At 34.7% G+C, this 11,160-nt stretch overlaps 1 protein-coding gene and 1 pseudogene across 1 annotated transcript; both read left to right on the forward strand.

Moving 5' to 3' along the window:
* Positions 1–845: 845 nt before the first annotated feature.
* On the forward strand, positions 846–3,841 carry LOC141433833 (uncharacterized; the record flags this gene model as incomplete). The annotated part of the gene is given in 4 exon segments (XM_074095933.1): positions 846–981; positions 1,911–2,077; positions 2,660–2,764; positions 3,140–3,841. Coding segments are annotated over 4 exon segments (564 nt in total), but the record flags the coding sequence as incomplete, so codon positions are not given.
* Positions 3,842–4,139: 298 nt separating this feature from the next.
* On the forward strand, positions 4,140–5,725 carry LOC141433834 (uncharacterized; annotated as a pseudogene).
* The last annotated feature ends 5,435 nt before the right edge of the window (positions 5,726–11,160 follow it).

Here is an 11,160-nt window from a genome sequence, read left to right on the forward strand (position 1 = left end):
GAATTGTCCCGGAAATGAAATGCCTGTATCTGGCAACTCTAACTAGAGTACCTAGTAAAACTGTTTGAAGAATATAATTTTTATTTAAATGTTATTGCTTCTCAAACAGGTGAAATAGCAGTCTTGATATTAAAATACTATTATTTAACTCATATCTTTCTTTTGGTTTAAGATTTTTATTTTCTCAAAAGAATATAAAAATTCACTTACAGAGTACGCACTTTCTTTATAAGGACTTTATTCAAAAGTAAAAACATTTACTTCAAACACTGACAAGTAATAGCAATTGATAGGTATTATAATAATAATAATAAATATCACAGGACAATTCACACCAATTGACCTAGTCCCAAAGTAAGCTTAGCAAAGCTTGTGTTATGGGTACTAAGCAACAGATAAATATAATCATATAGATAGATACATACTTAAATACATATAAAACACCCAAGACCCGAGAACAAACATTCATATTTTTCATACAAATATCTGCCCAGATACGGGAATCGAACCCGGGACCTCAAGCTTCGTAGTCAGGTTCTCTAACCACTAGGCCATCTGGTCGTCAAATTATGGTAGTAAGATAAAAAAAAGGCCTTTTCTCTATTCTAACATGAATCTTGGAACCATGTCGGCTATCCATCCATACAAGCATAATAATTGCAGTCATTGACCTCCAGCTGCAACCAAATCTATAATCACTGTTCATTATGCATGAGCATTCCAATTATGTTACAGAATGGCAAGGTGCATATTATTTTATTTGGTATAGATGGCAACACTTTATGGTACTAAAAGCAGGGAACTTCCCAAAATATTCCTAATATCATATTTATTATATTTTCTAGTTTTGGTCTGACAAGAGAAGAAGCATAAAGTTAAAACAAAAACAAATAGATGAAGGAAAACTGGATGACAGATTGTCCCCTGTAGAAAGGAAAATTTATGACTTGTCATTAGTTGAAAATTCTATATCACCTATTAGTAAGTACCTATATATATGAATATTATAATTTAATATTTTCATCCATGTATTTTTCTATGTTTTTAATTTTATGAGACAGTTATTATTAATGCAGGGTTTTACTGTCCCCACTAGATAGGTTAAAATATATTTTTATTTAATGAAAGCATGATTTGAAGACGCAAATTTTCTGCATCAAAAAATAATTATTTTCTTAAAATATTAGTTGTGGAAACAACATTTTTTATATTTTTAGCCCTATTTTGCATTGTGGTGACATGCCAAAAAATAGATACAATTCCATAAGTTGATGGTTGAGATTATTTATATGTTATTTAAGATCTCTGGATTAATAAAAATAAGGAAATAATAATATAAAAAACTGATTTTAATGAAATAAGTCAGATTTTTGACACAATTTTCGTACATATCAACCCTGATCAAGTTTCTTATCCAAATGTTTCTACATTCAGATCTGATTGGTTGATTTGTCACATCCATTGCTGACTGTCTGTTTGCTTGTTTGTTTAATGATGATAATGAACAGTATTTAAAAATAAGGAACTAATAATATAAAAAACTGATTTTAATGAAATAAGTCAGATTTTTGACACAACTTTCGTACATATCAACCCTGATCAAGTTTCTTATCAGAATGTTTCTACATTCAGATCTGATTGGTTGATTTGTCACATCCATTGCTGACTGTCTGCTTGTTTGTCTAATGATGATAATGAACAGTATTTAAAAATAAGGAAATAATAATATAAAAAACTGATTTTAATGAAATAAGTCAGATTTTTGACACAATTTTTGTACATATCAACCCTGATCAAGTTTCTTATCAGAATGTTTCTACATTCAGATCTGATTGGTTGATTTGTCACATACATTGCTGACTGTCTGCTTGTTTGTCTAATGATGATAATGAACAGTATTAAAATTACAGAAAAAAAGAAAGGTGTAAAGCAAGAGCCAGTGAATGGGGATGAAGATGAATCCAATGATGAGTCCTTCCTGAAAGAAGTGGATCAAATGGATTTCACAAACACAGAGTCCAATAAGCTGCTTGTCACAGAAGCTGATGAGAGGCAAATGTCCATAATGGAAAAATTGGTCAGTTTTAAATACATATGTTGCTATCAATATCATATAGCCACTAAACATAAATTTATCATCATCATCCTAGTCAATACTGAGCGCAAACCGTCTTACATTGAGAAAATATGCAACAGTAACTCCTGTGACCTCTTCATGCTTAAACTGCTGAATTTTTGTGAAATTTGGTATGGAGATAAACAAAAGAAACCTTATTTTTGATAAATAATTTCCAAAATTTTAAAACTTGTTACTTTTTTCTGGGGTCTTACTTACATCTGTTAAAAAAGTCGGGACTGTAAAGGCTTTAGTCTGGAAACTTCTAAATTTATTGTAGGTAATATATTTGATTGCACTTAGCCAAGTTTGTTTAGTTTCTCTGCCTATGGCAGATATTCTGTATGACATTAATTAGGGTTTGCAGATAGCCTAAATTATGTATGAATGTATGTATGTAAACTCTTTATTCTACAAAAGGAAACAAACAAAAATACAATTGGACAAACTTTGAGATGCTTGTACAAAGGCGGAGTTATCCCTTTAAGGGACCGCCAAAGAGTGAGTTAATTATATTTGAAATTTATTATATTTGGTGAATAGGTGGAAGTGATGGACCAACAAGCAGCTGCAATGAACCAACTGGCACAGGCTACTCTCACTAGTTCCAAAGCTATGGAGAGACTTGCTGATGCATCTCACATTCAAGTATGTTATTTATTTCCTTTTTTAGACGACCAGATGGCCTAGTGGTTAGATAACCTGACTACGAAGCTTGAGGTCCCGGGTTTGATTCCCGTGTCGGGGCAGATATTTGTATAAAAAATACGAATGTTTGTTCTCTGGTCTTGGGTGTTTACTATGTATTTAAGTATGTATCTATGTATATAATTACATTTATCCGTTGCTTAGTACACATAACACAACCTTTGCTACTTTGGGACTAGGTCAATTGGTGTGAATTGTCCCGTGATATTTATTATTTATTTATTTTTTAAACTGTATCTATTTTCATAAATTTGTCTCTGCTCACTTTCGTGGTGTCTAGTAAAAATTCAATTTAAAAAGCCAATTTTTTTACAGGCTGTAGCAGTAGACAGGCTGGCCAATTCTTTCGAAAGCATCAGTGCGTCAGTACATGATGTCAGAAATGCTATAATGAGCATAGACTATACAATGAAGAGATGTTATACCGCCACAACTACACAACACAGGCAAAATCCCAATATTTTTAGTTAATGTACCTATTACTAGTAGTATTACTTACTTCTTTCAATTATATATACTTCCTTTATTTAGCATTAGAAAGAAGGTCGATCTTGATGTGTCTCTTTACTGAAAAACACTGTTGAAGAATAAATTACAGCAAATATGTAACAATTAGCAAGGGCATATACGAGTATGATCATTTAAATGCTTTTGGTAATATAAGGAATATTTACTGTATAAAAAAAGTTTTTCAATGAAAAGACCCATTTAAATTGTCTACTATTTTTCTAATGCTAAAAACAAAGTACATATATACTTAGCTGATATGAAAAGACTGTCGTCAAAAGTAGAAGTACTTTTAGTTTAGTGTACCTGTAATTTAAACTATTTATTATTGTCAATAATGTATTAATAGAAACATGATAAGCGAATGTCCTTCATTAACAATAGCTGTTGTGTTAGCAATTAATATTTTCAGTATGGTTGAGCAAAACTAGTTTTTGGTTGTTTCTAATATTGTGTCTGTAATAACCTTGAAATATTTCATAGTAAGTATAAAATATATAATATTAAAAACCATGTATTATTTATCACCAATATTTAGTAATAAGCATTTTAGTGTTATAGTTTGGTTAGGTGGTTTCAATTCATAAGTGGAACGCGTTCTGAAACAAAGATTGTAGCGCGCCGTTATCTTATCTCATGAAAGTGATAACGCTCCTGTTTTATCAATATATCATTGCTCCATTTTATACGAAAGCATTCATGTGTCAGAACCAGCTAAATAGTACCTGTGAAGTTCATAATGAAAATTGCAATTTATTCGCGGTCATTAATGTGCGTAATTATAAAAAATGGCGTTGATATTAAATTGGTTGTGTTGTTGATGAGTGCCGGTGCGTTTGCTCAGCTGTGTCCGAAACAATGTGACTGTGATGTTGATAACGGATTGAACAGGGCGTCGTGCGAGGGACAAAACATTGTCAGCGTTCAAGTGGGAGTGCCGATGCCGTGCAAGTTTATAGCCTCAGCCGGAATGCAATTAGCGAACTGGACAACTACTGCTTCAAAGTAAGTGCAAAAAATGTGAATGAGTAAGCCAGTAGGACAGCCATTATTTATTTACTCGTTATCTCTTTTCAGGAAGCAGGATACTTTTCAGTTGAAGTACTAAATTTATCTTACAACGTCATCTTTTGGATCGGGCTTCACGCCTTCGCCGGGTTGGATAAATTGATTCACCTCGATCTGAGTAACAATAGGCTGAGGTACATAGCGTTGGATCTTTTCTTCGAGTCGCCGCAACTACATATACTTGATTTATCCGGAAATGTTTTTGAATCACTCAAAAATGAACCTTTTATTAACCACACGAAATTGCAAGTATGTTTGGCATCATTGAATAAAATTTATTTTTATACATAATTCTAGTATTAAGTAGTAATTAAAATGGCCTATTGCAGGTGCTGAATTTAAACAACTGCCGAATAAAATCATTACCAGATAGAATGTTTAGCCGCCTACCAAACTTAAAGAAGCTAGACTTGAGCGAAAAACTACTTAGTTTCACTAAACACTGAAGTGCTGCGGCCTTGCGGAAATTAGAAAGAATAGAGCTACGAAATGACTATTGGAATTGCGACCCTAGTTTCATGGCGTAGAGACCTGGATAACATCCCACGGGATAAACTATGTGAAGCAATGTGTCAAAAAAACACCAAAAATGTTTGAGAAAATGATATCAGCTGTACCCGTAGAAAGAGTAGACGTCGACGTTAGTGATATATGGAACATAACAATTATTAAAAACGAAACGGTACCAGTTTTAAAACCTAGTAAAGAGTTGACATGGTTCCAAAGATCGATCAAGAATTTTCGGCTAGCCAGGCGTTTGTTATTGGACTGGAATTAGGGCTGGCTTTAGGAATTGTCTGCACATACGTTTGTTGCGAGCGTTGTGCGGATGTAGGCGGGTGAATTGCGCGCGGCCTCTTACTAGGAGGCAGCAGCGAAGGGCTCAAAGGATGGCTGATAGCGATATGAGAACAAATTTACTGTGGAGTAGTGCTGTGAACCCCGATTTAGAAACTCCTCCGTCGTACCGACGACGGCTGTCTCTTCCAGATGGGAGTGCTCCATACCCCACATATGGGATCCCGGGGCCCCGAGGCACTATAATACAAGCAGACGCCATAAGGCTACGGACAGAGGCGAAACCCCCCACCGCCTTATCACGAGTGTAGAATCAACATATAGCTCGCAGTTTATAGCTCGAGACGATGTCCTGTGCGAGTCATTTGTGTAATGTTTAAGACACTGCATAAATTTGTGATATTGTGCAATATTGTATGCACTTCAATTTGTGTTGTACTGTTTTTTCTTCTTTTGTATTAGATGGGGTATGTGACACGTTTCAAAGTTTACGAGTGTAAAGAAATAAAGTTATTTTTAAGTTCATAATATTATTTATTGATTTATAAATAAATTGATCACATTTCTTTTAAAAAAATTATATAATCTGATATAATATAAATATACGAAATTAATTTTCTAAGTCAGACTCGTAAAATATTGGTGAATTTAAATAATTTCTTATAAACCTAATCTGATATAATTTGGGTAACTATAAAATGTTTGTACACAGAATAATAACACAACCTCATGGCAAATTGTTGGATGATCACGAAAATAACTCAAAGTCAAAGTCAAATATTTTATTCATTTAGGCTATAAAAGCACTTATGAATGTCAAAAAAATCTACCACGGTTCGGAAAAACTCTGCTGAGAAGAATCCGGCAAGAAACTCAACGAGGTATATATATATTTTTTTTAAAACAGATTTACAATATTATTAAATGATATGTATACATCACAAGTATTTAACACAACTTTATTTTTAACACAGTAGGTTCGCTATTTGAAGGGATCGCTAATGCGGATCGGATTATTTCAAATATCCTGTCCATGATATAATCATTAATTTATAATACGCTTTGATATTAATGTCTTCTTGACAATAGATTCTGAATTTTGTATCCGTTTCATTTATAATATTTTTTGGAATTTTATTATAAAAACGTATGCAATTTCCCAGAAAAGACTTTTTGGTTTTAGCCAGTCTGTAAGATGGAACTTTAAGCTTCCCTGTGTTTCTAGTAGCCTTTGGCTTATCGACGTTAGTGGGAAAATACATATGTTCTTCCTAACATACATGATTATTTCAAAAACATAAAGCGACGGCAGGGTTAGGATATCTGTTTCCTTAAAAAAAAGATCTTAAGATTCACGCGTCTTCAAATTATAAATTGCTCTAATTGCTCTCTTTTGTAAGATAAAAATTGACTCAATGTCTGCAGCAGATCCATAAATAAGGCGTACGAAATAATGCTATTAAAGTAAGCAAATACACCAACCGTGCGTCGCCATCGGTTAGCTGCCGTATTTTCCAACTGCAAAAGCAGCAGAGCTCAATCTACCGCGATTGCTGTGACGTGAGGTCCCCACTGTAGTTTAGAATCGAGCGTTATTCCAAAATATGTTGATTTTACAAATTCAATAGTTTGACCATTTAACTTTATATTAAACTGAATTCGAGCTAGATGAATTTATCAACGAGAATTTATACATTTAGTTTTCTTAGGATTTAGTAACAAATTATTGGCAGCAAACCATGCGGATATCACGGACAGGGTTTCATTGGGTCAATGAAGTCGGTATCTTTTCTACTAACTTGAACAGTAAGACGTGTCGTCAGCAAACATAACTATACCGACTTTTGGCTTACCATATAAGTAGGTCATTAACATAAATAAGATACAGGAATGGGGCAAGAATGGATCCTTGAGGCACTCCCATTTCGACACAGATCCTCCGATACCGTTTCCGTTAATCGCTACCTTTTGCTTTCTTTGTGTGAGGTAAGATTTAATGAGTTCTAAAGCGAGGCCACGAATGCAATAAAATTTAACTTACAAATTAAAGTATCATGATCCAACAATCAAAAGCTTTCGAAAGGTCGCAGAACACCTATAGCGTCATGTGATTCCTCCAAGCTTGCATATGAATTTAACTAAACTATGACCGCGTCTGTAGTAGACTGCCTTTGTGAATCCGAACTGCTGTGGATGCATGATTTTATGGGTATTAAAATGCGAGATCATTTGCGTCAGCATTATTTTTCGAATATTTTGCTAAACGCTGATAGGATGGACACAGGACGATAATCAGAGGGATTATCTTTATCACTGATTTAAAATAGGACTACTTACTATATTTCATCAAATCTGGAAATACGCCTTCATCTATACAGCTATTAAATATAAATGCTAAAGTTGGAGCAACGACATCTAAAATGGAATGTAGAACTTAACTGAGACGCCCACAAGTCTTTCGTTTTTTTTACTTTCAATAATCTAAAGTCTTAATGATGTCACAGGGAGAGACATGCGTGAATTTAAATTACTTAAGTTTGGAATAGATATTTTGTTTAAGAGCGATTCAGCTAACTTTGAGGAAGACGCGAGACATTTTGTCGTTTCGATGGGGATTTTAGAGAAGTAGGTATTAACTCGTTAGCTACTTTAACCGCGTCCGTTTCTAATACGTTTGTTAATCTTTAATGATATAGAGGACTCCGCGTTCTTACGTCGACCGGTTTCAGTATTTATAATTTTCCAAACTGTTTTAATTTTATCATCAGAGGACTTAATTTTATTAGTTACATGGGCTGCTTTTGCTTTATTACATATAATTTTGAATAATTTTGAATAATCCTGACATACTGGTGGAAACGTTCATCAGTGGTACACGATTTCTTATCATAAAGATCATATAAGACGTCCTACTCCTACGTATTCCGGGTGTAGCCCATTCATTGAATGATAGTTTGTTTCCTATTTTAATACGTTTTTTTACTACACGTTTTATCGTATTCCTCGCATACAGTATTTAACAATATCTTGAAATTTTCGTTTGGATTTTTAGTATTTACTTTAAATTGTTTACTTTTTGCGCGATGTTTGTTTTGAGACGGTCAAGTCTTTGTTTGTTCAACGGCCTAATTTCTATGGTTTGATTAACACCGCCCTAGCCCGAGGTAATTCACTGTTTGAGCTTTGTGATCCGATCGTACTCCACTGATAACAGCTTTTTTCTAAATACTTACAAGTTAACAAATGTTGTCAATACATGTGGCGAAGTGGTTGTGACTTGGGTGGGTTCATTAAATAAGAAATTTAAATTAAAAGATTTTAAAACAGAAATAAACTGGTCTTTTTCAACGGATTGTGATAAAATTCGATATTAAAGTCCCGCAGACCACCAGCGCTTTATTACGTTTTACTGATTTCTTAGAACATCTTCCATAGTATTTATAAACAAAGGAATACTCGAGTTTGGTGGTCTATATATACATAAAATTAAATACTGTTCCGTTTCCGCAGAAGCGATCTCGCATACACGTTCAACAGAAAGGCTGGACAGGTCTTTGCGTTCTTTGAACTTTAAACTATTTTTCACTAATATGAGAGACCCGCCACCTGCTGCAGATTCTCTGCAGAAGGCGCTGGCTATTGCATAATTATGTACATTAAATTGCATTGAATCTTTTTTTTAGCCAGGTTTCTGTTAAGCAGATAATATCTAAGTTTAACTTTTCAGAGAGTAATTCTAAATCTAATATTTGCCAGTGAAGCGATTTATATTTTGATGTAGAAATGATAGACTACTTTGCTTCTCTATTGTCGGTGTAGGTAGTTTAAAGACACATTCGCGCTTGAAGGTGTCGTCCTAAGGCCGGGGAGGGGGGGTGATTTCGAATACGGAATTAATATAACATGCTAAGGATTTAGCAAGCTTGTCGGGGTCAGTCGGTAGTCACTAATAAATTATTAGTGTCAAAAATAAAACGTCACTATGACGGCTCGTCATCTTAAACAATAATTTGTTTAAACGATATAAATGATTATTGGATTTATTTAGAGAAGCAGAATAGGGAACGCACCTATAATAATGTTTTTAACACCTAGTTTTGATAGTAAATCGAACCCAGTTTTTATGTCCGAATACCTAACGTCGGACCCGTCACTTAACATTAATACAATGATTGACTGCTTAGTCACCTGAGTGAGCATAATTTTTTCAATTATTTGTTTGAATGAGGCATTAGGCATACAGTTATTTATGACACAGCTGTTTGATATATTATTACCATAATTTGCCCAATCCCTTTCCTATCCTATCAGAAAATACTAGGGTTTTATTAACATTCTTACAGATATTTCCATCATTACCTACAGATATGTCACAGAAGTCCGCTGCGGGTGGTGACTCGGACTGATTATGTAATTTAGTTTGCAATGCGCTCTCGCGCGCTAACAAAGAATTGACGCGCTGTTCGTTATATGAACATAAATCACAAGCTCGTTCGCGGCCAAAATGTGTTCACTAATTTGATTTTGACATAATTCGTATTTGCTAGTTAAGTCCTTAGGGAACATTCTAACCGATTTATTTCTTCCCGTAGCCCGGACGTGTCTGTGACATAAGCGTACCTACTGTGTTGTAATTTTTCATTACATGTTTTTAGCTCGTTTAAGATACTTATACGATCTTTATATAAAATTGTATTTTTATGAACACTGTGATGTTGTTTATATAGTCTTTTTGATCTTCTTATGAACCTGTTTAATTTAAGATTTTTTTAAATTTATTATGACTTTGAAAAACACTGATGTAGACTCAAAAGAAGTGTCCTTAGTCAAATCTATTACAACCGTGACCAGAAGAACCTATTGCCGGTCGTGTCGAGGAGACGTTTGGTGCTGGCATTATTTCGTCATACAGCCGTTGGGTGTTCTCGGCTTCTTGGCGTTCAATCTGTTCCTGTAGTTGGCGAACAAATTCGTGGGAGGCGGCGAGCTCATACTCGAGCTCGTCTACTCGTTGAAGTGTTTGCTCGTGAACGTCACAGCACTGTTGTAATTTGCAAACTGTCTCCAGCAGTCGGTCGCGTTGTTCTTCAACATCCGTGTACATCACATCTAGGTCGGCTAGTTCGCGTTTAAGTTCGGTGTTCTTTGACACTATCTGCTGCACCTCGTACTCGCCGTCACGTTCCCGAAGTAGCTGCTCACACGTCGCCTAGACTGCTTGAGTTCTTTAAGGCTGCGTTCAGTTTGATATCGAGTTCACGTGCAGTGGCCTTGCGAGTCAACACTGAGCTGGACATTTTGAGCTCAGGTAACCCACAGTGACTCCACGCACCTGAAACTAACGCAACGCAACTATATACCAAGCATAAAAAGCAGTGAAGTGAGGTGGTTAATAAGTGAAATACGAAGTAGTTGTGAGAACAAGAGAGTGACAAGCAAGACCAGGTAGTACGAAATAGCCTAGTTGTATGATAAATAGGTAATAAGGACAGTATTTATAGCTAGCGTGAACAGCTGACCGGTTCGTAACAGAAGTAGGTACGAGGTTAGAAATTACTGTCAGATTCTCAACAATATGTACGCTAATCAGGAGCTAATGAATTTAAGTATTTAATTCCACAAGTGTTTAACGCCCTAATGTTATTTAATTAGGTTTATAGAAGACAATACTTCCTTTTTAACGTTGCATATTTGAACATTGTCCGTTGCACTGACGTTACTCCGCCGCGAGATTTTACTTTGAGATGTACAGGCGTTGTACGATGATACTTTTTACGCGAACACTTATTGTTAACATTAAACGGTTTTTAATGTTTTTATTACTTATTACACTAATATTATAATTAATTAATTAATTAAAACAGCTGTGTCGATTTTGACGTTTGAGCGTGGCCAGGGTTGCCCTATATGGCATTTTTCATGGCAATTTAATATAACGTTAGTTATATGGTATTTATAAATAA

The sequence above is a fragment of the Choristoneura fumiferana genome, chromosome 12 (assembly GCF_025370935.1).
Source record: "Choristoneura fumiferana chromosome 12, NRCan_CFum_1, whole genome shotgun sequence".
Lineage (NCBI taxonomy): Eukaryota > Metazoa > Arthropoda > Insecta > Lepidoptera > Tortricidae > Choristoneura > Choristoneura fumiferana.